The sequence below is a fragment of the Apis mellifera genome, linkage group LG7, assembly GCF_003254395.2.
Source record: "Apis mellifera strain DH4 linkage group LG7, Amel_HAv3.1, whole genome shotgun sequence".
In the NCBI taxonomy this organism is placed as follows: domain Eukaryota; kingdom Metazoa; phylum Arthropoda; class Insecta; order Hymenoptera; family Apidae; genus Apis; species Apis mellifera.
The window spans coordinates 7,509,734-7,528,673 of record NC_037644.1 but is presented as its reverse complement, the minus strand read 5'-3'; the positions used below and the strand labels follow the sequence as shown (position 1 = coordinate 7,528,673).

The 18,940-nt window shown below is 25.1% G+C and overlaps 1 protein-coding gene across 8 annotated transcripts in view; it reads right to left on the bottom strand.

Annotated features, from left to right (window-relative positions):
- Positions 1-14,001, bottom strand: part of nAChRa4 (nicotinic acetylcholine receptor alpha4 subunit) — a 264,788-nt gene extending 250,787 nt beyond the window's left edge. For 2 of the 8 annotated variants that reach the window (XM_006562553.3, XM_016912940.2), the window contains exons 1-2: positions 13,872-13,977; positions 5,774-6,062 (exon numbers count right to left, since the gene is read on the bottom strand). In XM_006562553.3, the coding sequence (XP_006562616.1) occupies positions 5,774-5,977 (204 nt within the window). In that variant the 5' untranslated portion in view covers positions 5,978-6,062; positions 13,872-13,977. 8 annotated transcript variants of the gene reach the window in all.
- Between the last annotated feature and the right edge of the window lie 4,939 nt (positions 14,002-18,940).

Below are 18,940 nucleotides of genomic sequence, written 5' to 3'. Positions count from 1 at the left end.
TAAATAATTTAATAAACCAGCTACTAATTTAAGGTCGAAACAATATCTATTTCTAATCAGATTAAAGCTAGTTAATAATGCGCCAATAATTATTTTATAAGTGGAAAATTTAATAGAACTATAAATATTTTGTAAAAATAAATTTATAATAAAACTTTCCTTAACAATTTTTCTTTTGTTTCGAATTTTATTATTATAAATTTTCATTGTTATTTAAATTCATATAAATCAAATGTTATTGTGAAAGTTCGTCAAAGTAGAGAAATATGTAAATTTTAGATGATAATACATACTGCGAAGAAACTTCTGCAAAACTTGAAATACAAAGTCGTGAAACTTCAGAGTGAACTACCAATTTCTGTGTGGGAGGAATATAAAACTTTTCGCATTTTTTATCATGTTTAACTTATATTTAATCAATTTAAAAATGTATGAATAACATATAAATTCTATTCAAAAATCATAAAAAATTATAAAACAAATTATAAAAATGATTTTAATATGTATATTGTTTGAATGGATGATAGATGGAAATGATCGATTGGCTTTATTCTCCAAAAAAATATGAAAATGGAAAAATATAGCAGATACATGTGACAAAAATTCTAAAATTTCATATAAATCATCTGTTGTACAGAAAATTGAATTTTCTACACTTTGACAGCGAAATAGAAATATTCAAATTAAGTGTTAAAAGAATATTATTGCTAAATATTAATCAAGTTCTTTATGCAATTATAATATTTCAAAATGTAAAGATATATGCGATAATATATTCAAATATATAAAAATAAAATGTAATATAAAATATATGAATTATTTTACTAATGTTATTTATTATTTGTATTACAATAGCTAATTATAATTTTTTCTATATTTCCAGTAATAAATAATTATCTTTTATCCGAAAAAATTAATTTGTAAAATATTAGTATTAGTATCAAAGCATAATAAATGTTTGATTCTTTCCAATATCGTGACAATTTTTCATAACTGCAAATTTTGCAAAACATTGTTAATTTTATAATTTATAAACTACATTTTTATATATTTCATTTTAACTTTTTAGATGTAGAACAGAAATTCTAAATTTTTACTCATATCTGTAATTAATTTAACAGATTCGTTTAAAATTCACACTTTTTTTCCAAATTTTTTTTACAATTTTTACAAAATTTAAAGATTAATTTTAATAAAATTTATTTGCATTAATATGAACGAAATAATCCAAAAATATACACAAAATAAAAAATCCCTTTTTAAAATTGTCTAATGATAAAACATTCTTTTTCAAGTTTCTTTATCTATTTCCTGTTAAAATGTATATTTGCATAAAATCTGTTTCATTAATATTATATTTAAAAAAAAATATAAAAACGAAGTAACATAATTTCCTTATTAAACATCACATCGATATCTTGCTCATACATTACCATATCGTTTCGAGGATTTTAAATGTTGAAATTGCGCGTAAAAATCGGATAATTTAACGATTAAAGTTTGAAGGAAAGGGGAAGGAAAATTCCAAGGAAAGCTATCAGAAGTCATGCGAATGCTTTCCTCAAATCGACGTAATAGCAAGCAGAAACCACGCAATCTAGCTGTAGAATTTACACGTATATATGTGGCATACAGCCACGCAATTTGCTGCCACGCCATCCAAATAACCGGCACATGCTAATGGAAATAATTCAGCTTCTACTTCCTTCAAACTTAGTACATCATAAAAGGATCGTAATTCTTCTTTGATCCGCAATTTATTTTCCCTTCAATGTTTCTCGAGATACTCTTTGTCAACGATGGCATCGAGAAATCATTAAACTTTTTCAGTATTATATTATTTGTTTGATAGATTAACACATTTTTACGTTAAAATAATATCGAATGTTAATTCATTAACATTAATACGTATTTGGTTAATCTGTGAAATTTAGCAAGTATTATTAAGACAAATATAATTATTTATAATTTAATCTACAATAATAGTTATTTTCAATCAAATTATAGGAGTATATTCTACAAAGAAAAAATAGAAAAAAAATGTTATTGCTGTATGCGTGTATTATAATCTTGTTTAATGGAAAATTTTATATAACAATTTTTTTCTTATTTTTATTTGTATATTGTATTATTCTATAATTTAATTGAAAAAATAAATTTAAATTTGTACAATTGATATTAACGATAATTTATTTATTGTATTTTATGATGTAGAAATAACAGTATAAGAAATTAAATCATTTAAATCAATTCATTAAATCAAGTCAAATATCTCAGAAATTATTAATGAAGATATCATAAAAAATATTTTAAATAAAAATTTGGTGATTTAAAGAGACGTATAATTTGATGTAAAAGATATTTTAAAGACACATACAGAACATTTGAGCGTCAATTTTATCTTTTTAAATCGATGAATCGATATTAATGTCTATAAAAAAATTACCAAGTCATTTGTGTATAAAAATCATTAGATTTTTAGATTATATTTTAACATAAATTTTAAGAAATGAGGAAAACATAAATAAAAGAGTAAATATTATTTCTTATACCTTATCTTTCAAATTTTAAAATTAAAGTTACAAAAAATGATTGCATCAATTCATGTGTTATTAAAAATAAAAATTACATTTAATTAAAACATTAAGATAATATTTAAAAAAAATTAACATCCAAATATAGATTTATAATTAACATCTATAAATCTACATAAAAAATTACATAGAAAAAAATCTTTTGCATCAAATTATGTGTCCTTTAAAACGATTAGATCTTTATCTATTCATTATTATCTATAATTCTCGAGATATTCAAGATCGATTTATATACAATTTAAGGTATTCAATAGTACAATTCTATTTTTTATATTTAAATAATATAGATAATTGTTATTTTATTACAACTATTTCCCGACATTTTTCGTCGAAAAATTATAAACAATTCATCAGTGAAAGTAACTGAATCTTCAAGATTCGTGATTTTGTATCGAGAAAAGTAAATAGGTTGACTTCCCCCTGTCGATTAAACCCCGATAAAACCTCTGGTATGCAGCATTTCATCCTCGTGAATTATGAAAATCGCATTCAAGTGGAAAATTATTACGAAATGAATACTAGAGATCATGCAATTCTAGATAATCTGCGAATTTAATTTCTCCAACAAGAAATAAAAGTATAATGGAAATTGACAATAAGATTGAATAAAGAATCGGCAAAACGACGTTATTAATATTAAGAATATCTTTTTCATTGATATCGTCATTATAATTATTTACTTTATAATTTATAGCGATATGTATTTGATTCTATAATAATAAAATAATAATAAAATATTTTATACCGTACTTTAATTTTCAATATTAAAATAAAAATATTACTATTATTAGAACGAAATATATTATTTAATAAATAGATTAATAAATAATTTGATTTTTTATTTTTAATTTTACAAAAAAAATAATTAATTCTTCTTTTCAATATGCATTCATAATTATTCATTAAATACAAAACAAAATTATATAAAAATTAATATTCATTAAAAAAAAACATGAATTTATTAATAATAATAATAATAATAATACAACAGCTTAAATAATTTCAATAAATATATCTAATTCTAGTTACAACGTTATTACATAATAACAATATCTACGAATATGAAATAATTAATAAAAAAAAGGAACAATTATTCATCAAACATTCGACATCATCATATCAAATAAATATCAAATAAATATGCAAAAAGGAAGGAATCTATTACGAAGAAATCTATTTCAAAAAAAAAAAAAAAAATTACGCAATAATGGGTAACGTCACGTAATTTCCAATCAATTTTCAATATTTAGTTAGTCTTCACCGACCAGACATGTACAATCAACGACTAAATTCATTTCGATGAGTGATGACATAATAACCGTGTAATCGAATAATCGTATCTATCCATTTTAACCCAAATACGGAAATGCTATGTACGATTTTAACCACAGGACATCGTCACGATTCCTCATTTCCTCTCGTTGCCGACGCCTATTATATTCATGATAAATTGCATACCAACCGACAGAGTGTAAGGAAACTTTCTTCCAATTTTTCTTCCCTCTGAGACGAATACTTGTTCATTATCATATGGAGAAATTAATTGCACAGACTCTGATATTATTCTACTTATGGAAACTACAAGCTATGAATAAAAATAGTAATATATATATATATATATATATATATATATATATATATATCGATGCATGGATTTAAATCGATAGCTTGTATACGTGTCAGAGATGATATATAAAAAAAATTTTAAATTTTATATAATAATTAAATTTGAAAATAAAATTATTGAATAAATATTATTAATTACATTTATTACTATCTTCATTCCTTTTAATCGATTTAATTTTTCAATCCAATTTTTAAGCTTATATTGAGTTGGCAACTAAGTAATTGCGGATTTCACTCATAGATGGCTTCAGTTGAATTTTTAGGTTTGTTGGCGTAGTCCAAATGTAAAACACATTTTATTATTTGATAGTTGGCAATTCAGCTGTCAATCAGTAAAAAAAGTTTTTTGATCGGTTGAGTAGTTTTCGTTTGACGTCCGTTGAAAAATGGAAAATCAAAAGGAACATTATCGTCATATTTTGCTTTTTTATTTTCGCAAAGGAAAAAACGCATCGCAAGTTCACAAAAAGTTATGTGCTGTTTATGGCGACGAAGCCTTAAAAGAACGGCAGTGTCAAAATTGGTTTGACAAATTTCTGGTGATTTTTCACTCAAAGACGAAAAACGCTCTGGTCGTCCAGTTGAAGTTGATGACGACCTAATCAAAGCAATAATCGATTCGGATCGTCATAGTACAACTCGTGAGATTGCAGAGAAGCTTCATCACATACATGCATTGAAAACCACTTAAAACAACTTGGCTATGTTCAAAAACTCGATACATGGGTTCCTCACGAAAGAAAAGCATTTAACGCAACGCATTAACAGCTACGATTTGCTAAAGAAACGTAATGAAAATGATCCATTTTTAAAACGACTGACGATGAAAAATGGGTTGTTTACAACAATATCAAGCGGAAAAGATCGTAGAGCAGGCCATGTGAACCAGCTCAAACAACATCAAAAGCTAGTATTCATCAAAAGAAGGTTTTGTTATCAGTTTGATGGGATTACAAAGAAATTGTCTATTTTGAACTCTTACCACCCAACCGAACAATCTCACGAACGATCAATTCTGTCGTCTACATTGAACAACTAACGAAATTAAACAATGCAGTTGAAGAAAAGCGGCCCGAATTGACAAATCGAAAAGATGTTGTATTCCATCATGACAATGCAAGGCCACACACATCTTTGTTCACTCGGCAAAAATTATTGGAGTTTGGTTGGGATTTGGTTTTGCCACATCCACCATATAGTCCTGACCTTGCACCATCTGATTACTTTTTGTTTCGATCTTTATAAAACTCCTTGAATGGTAAAAATTTCAATAATGATGATGATATCAAATTGTACCTGATTCAGTTTTTTGCTAATAAAAACCAGAAGTTTTATGAACTTGGGATTATGATGCTACCTGAAAGATGGCAAAAGATCATTGATCAAAATGGGCAACACATTACAGAATAAAGTTATTTAGTTCCATGAAAAAATTGTCTTTGATTTTCTAAAAAAAATCCGCAATTACTTAGTTGCCAACCCAATACAACGTCGATGTTAAGTTGTACGAGCCACAAATTAAACCCAATCGATGTTTAAGAATTTTTACTCACCACGTCGATGAGCTGGGAGAGTTTCAACTTGATGCACACGCGTAGCACGTCCGAGGTATTCACAACAGGGCGCACTAGTTTGTTATAGTTAGAAAGCAAGTCGTCGTAAAGGCGTTTCGCGTCCGGATTGCCAGCGACAGCACCGTGAACCACCAACGCCGAGAGGAACCATACACGCAACGTTTCCCCTATTATGGGGGGCATCGTGGACCCCTGTCTCCTCCACTATGACCGACGCACTAGTCCCCCTCGAGCCCCCGCTCGGGTACACTAACCGCGGACCACGAATCTGTGAAATGCGTACAATGAAACGTGCGTTAATTTCTGCAGATTTTTTTTTAACAACGTTTGCGTTTCAAATTGTAATTCAATTCTAGATCAAAAATAAAGAAAATATTAAATACTGATCGTATTGATTCTTTTTGAAAGTAATAATATATTTTTACAGTTGATACTTGAAAAATAATTTCAAACAATTAAGAAGAGAAATATGAATGAATATTGCATGCATTGGATAAAAGAAAATATGGATAATATATTGATTCGTATGTAGCTATTGAAATAAATGTAATAGGTGTTATTACATGATAGCTCCTTAATCATTTATTTATTTACAGTAATTAATTTAACGATATTCAACGATATACAACAGGCAGAAACAATCTAAGAAACGAGACATTAGATACAGAGTGCTGGAAACGCCTCTCCCTCCTCCAGTATTAAATCGATATCCCCGATATTGTTGAGGACTGTGCTTCACACTACGTATATGAAAAACACTCGCAAAAATATGTACAATGTTTTAATATATTGGTGAGACAATTCTAACACAAAAGTTGGTAATACAATATAAGATAAAAATATATAGATTTATTATAAATTATAAGCAATTGAACTTTGTTAGATGAGACGCAATAATAACATAACGAAAATAGTACAGTTCTTACTTTATCTAATAAATTTAAAATCGATCTTAATCGATATTTTTAACATCTACAATCGATCTAAATTAAATCTCCATTTGGATGAATATATCATAACACCCTGTATATTATGCAAAAACAAACTTGATATTTTCAGATAAATAGAATAATTAAAATTGGTTTTATAAATATTTATATTATACCCATCTTCGTTTTGAAATAAAAACCTTATGTTTTCTACATTTAGCATTAATCTATACAGTTTATTATACTTACAATATATTTATATACACTTATATATTTGTAATGATTAGAGAGAAGAGTTTCAATGAATTTTCAAAAATGAAAGTATAATATTTATACATTTAGATTGGAAATAATAACCGTTATAGAAAGAAATATCTCAATAATATTAGACGAGATTCATAAACAAGAGAGATAGGCAACAGATATAGAGTATTTCTCCAATTATCTGAATTGTCATGATTCCAGATTGTATTGGTATGATGGGTGTGCGATCAATCTAACCGTGGAATGTATTGAAGTATCTATGAAATGCACGAATTCCAATGCCTTTAAATAGCGCTGCAATGATATTGGTTGTATCGATATCTTCGCTTTATGAAGATATTTCATTGATCTTACATATTCGATGAAATATAACAATATAAATAAAATAATAATGAAACCTCAAATTTGTATAAATATATACACAAAGTAAATATTTTATAATATCTGTTTATATTGCATCATTATATTATCAAAAGATAGTCCACATAATAATTAGATACATCTGTTATATGTTATAATCCTATATTATTATTGTCTTAAACAAATAATGCATGACCATATTTTGCAAAATGATCTGATAAAATTAAATTACAAATTTGTTAGATATTAACATATAATATAACACATATAATTATAAAACAGAGAATTAATTGAATATATATATAACTAGCTAAAAATAGGCAAATTTATCAATTTTTTATTCATAATATTTATGGTATATCTATAATACGATATGATTTTATATATCATCGATTTTTATCGTAACTTTCCGGTATAAAATGTTGACAACATTTTTCTGAAAGTATTATTCTCATATTTTATGAGATAAACTGAATTTAAATCTCGTACAGGATAAGTGAAAAAAACTTGGCAAGAACTATCGAATGGTTTATCTTTTTTATTGGCCACCGCACAGGCTAAAAAAAGTACTAGATGAACTATCTCAATTGAACGCTTTATCTTCAGGAATTAAAACGTTTCATTTTTAAAAAATTTTTATCCCAAATATTTTTAAAAATTCATAAAAAATAATATCGAAAATAAGAGAGAGAGAGAGAAAGAGAGAGAGAGAAATATTAAAGTAAATAATTTCACTGTTAAATTTCAATCCACAATAAGAAGAAAATATATTATAAAATTTATTCACAAATGAAATACACAAAAAAAATATTTTGTTTATAAGATCATTAGAAAAGATTATTTCGCAGAGATCTGACTGACAGACGTCGTATATATTGACTTATACTACTTATTTTATGTAATCTAATGTATCTACAGTTTCTTTTCTCCTTTTTTATCATAAATACATCAAATTTAATATATAATATGTTATTTAAGAGATAAATAATGTAATAAGAGAAATATTTTAATCTGTTATTCAATTAATAATAGTAAGTAAATATATTTCTAAATCGTCCAAATATTAAAAAACTACTTAATAATTATTTACTAAATGAAAAATAACATTCAAAATGGAATAAGATTAAGAAAACGAATACGATAAGATCCATTAAAGATACTTAACTTTATTTACTTACTATACGTACATCAAAGATTACCGACTAATTGGGAGAGCATACTTAACATAAGAGCAGCAAACACGATCTCAACAGCTTCCATTCTTATCGGCAAAGTATGCGATGTATTATATATTAAAGGTGTTATTATATCAAAATCTATATATTTATAATGTAAATATAGATTTTAAGATATTTTCAAAATGTAAATTATATCACATACTCGTCAAAATCAATAAAAATGTAATTTCACTGTATTCTAATGACGATGCAAACGAAGCACAAGGTGAGATAGAAGAAAATTGTCTTCGTGCCGCGAAGAGAAATAAAATGATGGAGGGGAGGCGAGTGAGATTAAAAGAAAAGACAAAATACGCCTTCGCCTATCGTTGAAAGGTACAAAATTAGATACCTAGCATGCTCTAGAATATAATTTAAATAACTTAATTTATCGCACATCGGGTTCGCGTTAATGTATATTAAGAGAGTTGCGGTAATCATATTTTCCCTGACATTAAAAAGCTATTAATATTGTCGTGCAGCTTACTTTAAGTTTCAAGACTGCTCCATTTGCTATGCATCTGCGCCATAATAAAATTTCCATGTTTCGCGCAATGGCATGATACTTGGAATCAACTTGGACGCCATTCGTAATTACATTAATTATTTTACAAAGAAAAGCTATAATCATCCAAATTATTTAAAATTCTTTTTTTTTAATTCAATTCAAATTTATATACAATAACCATTTTTTACATTCGTATATTTCAAAACCTTGTTTCGAAAACACAAAAAATATTATATATATATTAATAACAACAATTACATATTTTTTTCAAACTTAAAAATTCTTAAACTAAGAAAGATAGAAATAAATGATTCGATCGAATGATAAGTTAGAATGAACCAATCACACAAATCAAATAAACAATGATGTTTCAGCTGATATTACGTTCATTTTTAATATTATTTAATTATAATTAATATATTATTTGAATATTTTTATTAACTTAAGCATAAATTGTCTCTTAATTAATAAACATATGATAAAAATGATAATCTTTTAGAAGCCACAATAGCAATAATCTAACCTAACCTCAAACAGTAGTAGGAATTGATATTTTCTAAATTACATCTTAAATGATGAAAACAATTATCGCGAAAGATTATGGAATGGAAACGAAGGTGGGAAAGGAAGATACGGTTAATTTATCATGAAACAAATAAGAGTTGGTATTAAAGGACAACGAAGTGTTGTGCTCGTCATTTCCGAGTGCTACATTGCGAGTTGGCAAACGATTGATTGATTCGCGTATTTCGCGAAAGGCCATTAGAGGAAAGTACGTTGCAATTCAACGAGATAACCGCTGGATGTAAATTCAAGCCTACACCTGACAGCATTTAATCCGATTTTCAACGATCGTTATGCAGGTAGTCTGATCAGTCCAGGTGAACCACTCATCGGTGCTGGGATTAGGATTAACTCAACGGATTTTCCACTTGAATATCAAGCTGGCAACTCGTGCATTTTTCACTTACAAATTACACTATAAATTAGCATTCGTGTAAACGGGAAAACAATATCGAATCATGAATAGCTACTTAATAGATAGATAGAGGGGATGATAAAATGATTGTTAAATAAAAATAATAGAGGAAAGTAACCAAATATGAAATATAATATGAAATGGTTAAGAATCTGAAAAGAACATTTAACAGATATTATTATGTGTTAGTATAAATTCATTATTAGTTATGAATTGCTCCAATTTGAAATTGTGTATTGTTACGATTTGTCAATCGAATAAAAATTACAAACGTTGGAAATGAAAGTTCCCAAATATATTTAATACAAAGTATTTATAAAATTATATATATATTTTTTTTTTAATAAAATATTGATGTGTTTATAACTCTAATTAAATTATATTTTTTGTTATAGTTTATTTATTATTAGAAATCCAGTGCAACGAAGCATTAGTAAAAGCTATGTAATGAAGAAAAAAAAGTTGAAGCCATAAAAATGGTCCGAACAAACAGAGATCATGTGTCTAATATGTACGTTAACTCTGACACAACTAGTCGGTGCAAAGTTTAATACACTTATTACAAGTAACTATTTTTTTATTTAATTTCATTTTAAATGTGATACAAGTAAAATTTTGTAATAAATGTTATAATAAAAAAAAAAATTTTTTGTTTGTTTTTTATAAAAATATTATTTATTATTAATATTCCATATTTAGATAATTATTTCATTTAATTCAGTTTATCTTTCTTTAATATTGATAATTATTTATATAATGTTATAAACTTAAATTGTTTTAAAATGAAAATAAAACATTTTATATAAAATAAATATGTGATTAAATACTACAGAAATCTTTTATTGCAAATCAATTGCAAGAATTCGAAAAACAATATATTTCATATATGTATATATTCCATATTTATTCTATATTTGACTCTATTGCATTGTCATTTGTTACGTAACAGTAAACTTATAATAGCTCAAAAAAATATTCGAAGATTTTTTTATTTTATATTGAAATATAAATTGATTTTTGACAATTTTTTATTTTTAATAGAATTTTCTGATTGTGTAGAGTACAATAGATTGGATATGAAATAATTTTTTTTATCGAAATATCACTTTAATAAAGGAAAATATAAAAAATATTTCCAAACAAAATTATACATCAAACTTGAAAAAATTTTGAAACTTTAGAGATTGATTTCAATTTTTGAAAGACATTTCTCATTGATAAAAAAAATTGTTCTATGTAATCTACTTTTTCTACAACGTATAAACTTTCATTAAAATCAGAATTTTCGAGTTAGATGAATTTTCTTGTAAAATAACTCTTAAATATTAAATAAGTCACTGTATGTTCCTATAAAAAATAAATAATAGAAAAATAAAAGTTTCAAATGCATGTAATTTTCTGCAGCGCTTTAGTATCTGCATTAAATTAAAGAAATTTTCTTCAAAATTTTTTAAATATAATATATAATTTTCATTTATTATCTCTATAAATTACGATATATTTAAAAATTATGATATTTTTATTTTATATATTCATAAATATTAAAAATATTATCAACTTTTATAAATAATTATTTTATGTATAATAATAAGTAAAATTATTAAATACATATATATTTAACAGAGAAATTAAATATTTTATTGATAAAAACTAAATTTCATATTATCTCCAATATTTTTTCAATATAAAAATACATTTTAAAATATGATATAATTTTTTAATTAAATTAACAAATTAATTTTCTAATAAAATTTACTTACAATTCTTAAATGTAAAAAAATATATATATATGAAGATTAAATTAAAATCAAATTTAAAATAGTCAATATAATTTTTTAAAAAATATTGAATAAACAAATATTTCATATTAACACTTTCAATTTAAGTAATAATAAATATTTTAAAAATCACATGATAAGATATATTATTATATATATTATTATATATGAATGCAAATAGTCAAAAAATATAATTTTGACACAAATTTATGATCATAGAAAGAAGAATATATATTTGTATATATGTATTAAATTTTACAAAATTAATAATTACTACGAAAAATAATTTCCTTTATCAAATCACTTATCACATATCGCGATTTTGTCATGAATGAAGATAATCTCGAATAGCTGAAACTTCACTGCGACTAATTTATGACGTTTGATGCACCAATTATGATTAAACTAATTTCGCTTGTTACATTTACCATGAAGCGTATCGTACGGAAATACAGTTCAATTAATCAACACAAATATATTAACAACTAATACATGCAAAACGTTGAATAACATCTTCAATTATTTAACATAGATTTTAATAATTCAACTTTTCAAATATTTTACGATTTGTATCATAATTATAAATTATAAATTATTTAGAAAAAGAGAAAATACATAAATATTATTTCAGATAAATAATATATTGTCTCAACTTAAATACAAAACAGCTTAAGCACAATTCTAATAAAGTTAACGAATTATCCACAAATTTTTATTTTATCATATAAGTAAAGAAAAAATGGATATAAAATTTGTCGGTATTAGAAAAAAATGTCATTATTCAATTACCAAAATTATAAATAAAAATGTCTTTGATCGAAAACACCAAAAGACTTTTAAAATGCGCAACGTAAAATGTCATAATGGAAATCGAAGATGCATGATCGATAGTTGGAACGATCAGATGAGGGAAACAAGATTTTACTATCAACCGTCGAGGGACAAAAAGAGGTGAAAAACGAGAGAGCGAAGTAACGAATATGAATATCGTTAGCAAGAAAATCCGGCTATTCATTCGCGTCTCGTACTTGGTTGGGAATTTGAATTACCCATACGAGACTAAATTTCCTCCTCTTCTAGGCATCGTAACTTGCCGATGGGCGGCCCGCGTGCCGTATTTCAAGCCGATGTCACCGCACGCACCGATACACAAGTGGAAACGTGAATTTACGATGGATCGTGTACATGCGCTCGACAACGAGGAAGGATCGATCAACACTATGCTCTCACCTACGGTCCCTGTTAGTCTACTCCACCACGAATGTCTAATTACTTTTGCGCTGCTAACTGGGTCAATGATATTTTATTTCGGATAATCGCAGCCCGCAGAAAAGATGACCTTCTTTTACGAGGACCGCGCGATGACTTGGTTCATCGTAACACAACAACACCAAAAATCATACAATGTCTCAACAATGTTCACACGAATGCGCTGCAATTCGTTCTAACTTGTCTCACGCGAACACTTTAAGTTATTTTCTTCCGCCGTGTTCCGATTCCTGAACGCCACCACGTAAATATACACGTACGTGGTATACGTTAAGTTTATGGCGCGCTTCGCTATTCCACAAATGCACGTATCGCGATTCTTCAAAAAGATTAATCGCGTGGATTAACCGAAAAATAGATGAATAAAGTTTTCGACAAATTTGATTGACCGTTTAAAAAATCGTAATTCGTAAAGGAATTCGATTTTTATCAAATTTCAACGATTTAACAAAACAGTTTTTCCGTTCTCGAAAGTAATCGTTGCAAGTATCCCCATCAAAAATGAGTTACGCGATTATTTGAATCTGCCTCATACAAAAACAAATAGTTATATACCATCGAAGTATATAACAAATCAAGTTATATACTATGAAACACACGAAATTCGCTCCAATTCTAAATGTTCTTTGTCATCGAGTTGTACTTGTACACTTTTAAAGAAAACAAAGAATGACAAATGACAAAAAGATAATATTAATACCGTGAAAAAAATCAGCGAAAATTCGATGTACGAATGTACGAATGTCAACGATGCTTGACAATTTAACACTGACCTAACCTCGCGCGCTGCAGGCCACGCCGGTTGTTGAAGCAGCTCCCGAAACCACTGCACACCCGCACGCACTGCACCCACGACTGAACAACGGGGGGTATCCAAGTCTCGGAGTCTCTCGTTCTAGGGTTCGAGGATTTTGCCCGATCGGCGGCGCCACTAGGCATGCACACGTACCAGGAGAATCGCGGAAGCGTAACAGGAGAACCACCAAGAACCAGAGAAAGAGAAAGAGAGAAATGGAAAAGGACAACGAAGACTCGGGCAGGAATCTGGACCAATCTTGCGCGCGCATAAACGATCCCTCTATGCATGCACGCAAAACGAGATATGTATTGGTACAATATACGATAGTCTGCAAGGTGTGATCTCGAAAAAAGGTGTCAATGCTCCGCCCACGAAAGGCTTCGTCGTTGAAAGGATTAGGCCTTTTCTTTGATCTATGGAAACGACACAAGTAATTGAATCACTAACAAGTGAAGAATAAGGAAAAGATAATGGGATTTTGTTTTCGCGGATATTATGTTATTAGAAGGGAGAATTCAAATCTTATTAGGATTACAATAAACGCATTCCTTCGTTTCAAACGATTCCGATATATGGTTTTAAAAATAAGATTTATATTTTCATTTAGATAAGTAAATAACTTTCAATATTAATAACTGATTTTTTATTATTTAATTTGTTATATACAATTATTTAATTAAGAATATTTTTTGTATGATCAAAAAATAAAAAAATATCTATCTTTTATTTCAAAAATAAATAAATTAAGGTTTTAAATGATTTATTAAATAGTAAATTATAAAATATTAAAATATTTAGTGACAACTAAACATCTTGAACGAATTCTGTTCAAAAGTTATAATATAAAGGCATAATTATAGTTTTATATTCTTTGATCTAACTTTTCATCCTGGAATCTAAAAAACTAATCTAGATACTCGTCAGGTCTTTACCTTTTATTTTCTTGTATTAATAACGAAGTTAAACAAGTAACTTTAGCTTCGTATATTTTATAAAACTTGAAATAATTTTATGAAATTTATAAAACTTGAATCCACGCATTTTTTATCTATAAAAAATGTCTTATATAAATAAATAAGATTTAGATGTTTTAAAAAAAAATAAAAAAAAAATTCGGAATAATCATTTGCTTAAATATATATCCTAATAAAACAAATTACATTACATTTAAAAAAAAAAAAAAGAAACTTTAAAACTAAAAATTTTCAGCTTCAAAATAATAATATGCCGCCAAACCGACAAATTAAGATGAATAGAAAGAAATAAGCAACAAAGTAAGAGTTCATGAAGTGAGAGAAAACTCTAGAAGAGAAAATAGCAAGGAAGGGTCGTTCCAATTCAGCGCAGCTCATTTATCATTGAACCTCGAATGCCAATCTCCTTCTCCGCGAATCGAGAAATAGAAAAAAAGAGGGTAAGCATAAAATGAAGGGTGGAAAGACTTGGGAAGTTCGACCGAATTATTTGTCAAGTATTAAAGTTCTTTTAATTCATCCGGCGGCTATTGTACTTCGAAACTGCAGAATAGGCCTGGTTTGACCTGAAAATCGATGAGTTCAAATTCGTAAATCAATCTGCAGCTTTTAATTGGGTTGGAACAATTAGAGTTTATTTCATTTCAAGCATCGTTTCATAATTGGTAAAAATAGAATAATTTTCCTTTAGATCTTTTTATTTTTCTTATTTTTTATCCTTATGTTTCTATATTTTTATTAAATATTATATAATTATAAAATTTAAAATATTCCATTATTATATATATGTAATTTTTGTTATATACAATAAAAATATTAAGATTGTTATATGTATTATATATATAATACTAATGTTGATAATTCTATTATATTCTATAAAAATGTGACACTAAGTAATATTTAACATAATAAAGAAATTTTTATATTTTTATTTATTTTAAAATAGAAATAATTCAGATATATTAAATAATTTCGAAAAATTTAAAACATAAACAAACTCATTACATGCATTGTTCATTATTTCAAAATTCAAGTGATTATGGATTGATAAAGATATTGCTTTTAACGTGAGCGGATATTGAAGAAAACTTGGCAAGTTACCAATAATCCTTGAATCATTGTTATCGACAACATTTTGCAATTCAACTCAAAAATGAATTAAATTATGCTATCGATTCAAAATGATCTGATCTAAACATTAAATTAAAACTTTTATTATTTATTTTAATCGGTTTCATCATAATGATGAATAAGATTTATAAACAAAGAAATTTAAAGAAAATTTTATCTTATAAATTTAAATTAATTTAATTTTCTTAAATCTTTGAAATTTATATAATTCAATTTATTGCATCTATTTATTAGATTTATTAGACTTTAATTAAAACTTTTATTAGACTTTAATTAAATAATCAATATAAAACTGCTTATCAAAAAATATTTAAAATTATTCATATAGATAATACTAAAAAATTTTAACTTCATCTTAACTGTGAAATAAAATCATAAATTTTTGTCCATCTTATGATTCAAATAATAGTTAAATTGTTGAGATCGATCTGCTATATGGATATAACTTAATCTAATCAAAAGTTAAACTTCTGTTAGTGAAATACATAACATGCATTTGAAATTAATAGTTAGTCCTATGTTCACAGACGTAACCACTAGGTACTTCGACTGGATTTACGAACCAAAGTCTGTCTGAGTGTGATATGCACTATTTTCTAGCAAACTTACAAACTACTCTCAAAGTTACATTTGTTATGTGAATGAACAGATATATACATATATACAATTTGAAGATTAAAATAATTACAATATAATAAAAAAATATTTGAAGCTTTGCTAAATTGAATATAAAATATGTAAGGAATAATTATAAATTATGTGATTTTATTAAAATTAATATTAAAATTTTAAAAATATTTAAGAAGATAATATATTTTATTATTATAATATATTTAATATCTTACATAATATATCTTAATTATAATAAACAATTGTAATGTAATTTTAATATAATGCGAAATATCCTAACCTAACATAACTTAACTTAACCTAACTTAATTAAAAAATGTAATATCCTAATTGTAATGAATAATTTTCACGTTTAATAATAATAAATATAAAATATAAATATAAATTTATGATATAATATAAATAATATAAATATAATGATATAATTTTAAATTTTAATAATTTTTCAAGTATAAATTATTAAAAAAAAATCATAAATCAGCATTAAAGCATTGCTGCTAAATTGAAGTGCATTATATATATATCATATATATGTACAATTTATCCTGTTGGGAAAGAGATGGCATTTCTGCAGTGATTCGGCAATCTTCGAGAACTGCAGTATGAGTTTGCAGGTGCCAAGCAGAGGCTACCGATAAATTACCCTAGTAAGTTTAGTTTTCCCAAAACTCTTGCAGATTTTAAAAATTCAAGAACAGTGCCAATATGCTGTCGTCCAAACATGTTCATAGAGAATTTAATTTTAAGATTTCAATGCAATTATTTTTCAATGTCATTATACACGTAATAATTTTAATAATATATAATAATATATAATATAGATAATAATGAATAAAATATAATATTTTTTTAAACGAAAACAAATATAGCATAATATAACACTAGAATGTTATGACATCTTTAATAAATTTGTATTCTTTATACAAAATTATTTTTTTAAATACATAATATTATATAAAGATTTGTTCAAATTTGATTAATATCAACATGCTTATCAAATTTTCAATATTAAAAATCTTTGTTTAGAATGATTATTTAATTAATATAACAATTAGAATTCAATTAAATTTTTCAGAAATTAATAGATCTAAATATAAAACAATATTAGAAATATATTTATATTTGTTTAATAATATTAGATCTAACTGTTTATTTCTGCAATGATAAATTATTATTTAATTTATCATTCTATATAATAATTTATATAGAATGTTAATAGAAGCCAAAATAAATACAAAAATTAATTTACAAAAATATCGAATGAATTTTAATTAGCTTATAAACAATTTAAATTTACATTAGATGAAAAAAAGCAGTGATATGATAGAAATAGAACTAATTTACTTTATTTCGCATTTAATGCAAATTTCAAATTTTTTCTATATCAATTAATCCTTTCATTTTCTTAAATATTTTAAATACATTCTTTCACTTCTTAAATACATTAATATTTATATTAATATTTATATTTATTTATGCATATTCATATTTTTATAAAAAAAAATTAAAATAAAAAAATCAACATACACAAATAATTAACAAGATATAAATCTACATTATAAAAGAAATAAATAAAAATATTTAATTGGTTAAAATAATTTCTTTTCTTTCTTTTCTTCTTTTCATAATTGATTCTGAATAATATATATTATTCTATTCTTATCTATCTTGAAATGTTCTATCAAAATGTGAATAAAAAAAATCATTTTTTTAAAAAAGTAAAATTTCCATAGTATTTTTTTTAAATCCTTATCTATATAAAAAATTATATATATCGGATTATTATATTACATTAGATTAAATTAAAAACAATAAATTTAATTTAATAATTTTTTGTTATACTAAAAATAAATGGATACAATTATTTAAATAATAAATATTTGATCTTGTATAATGTAATCTTGTATTATACAAACTAATTAAGTACAAATTTCCAAGTTTGAATTTATACTTTCCGTATAATTCATCTACGTTTTTTATTTACATATTTATCTTATAATTTTTTGTTATGTATATATATATATATATATATAATAAATGAAATATAAGTAATATAAATGTAAACAATATAAGTTAACACAATAAATATATAAATACAATAGATTATAAATATTAATTATATATAATATATCAATATTTTTTATTTAACACAAAACTTTGTATAAAATGCCATAAAAGAAAAAAAGTAAAATAAATCATTTAATCTTGTAAATTATTTATATAAATGTTAGAAATCTTAATAAATTTTAAATTAATAAGAAATAAAAATTTTTGTGAAAAATATATTTAATTATATATAAAAAAAAAT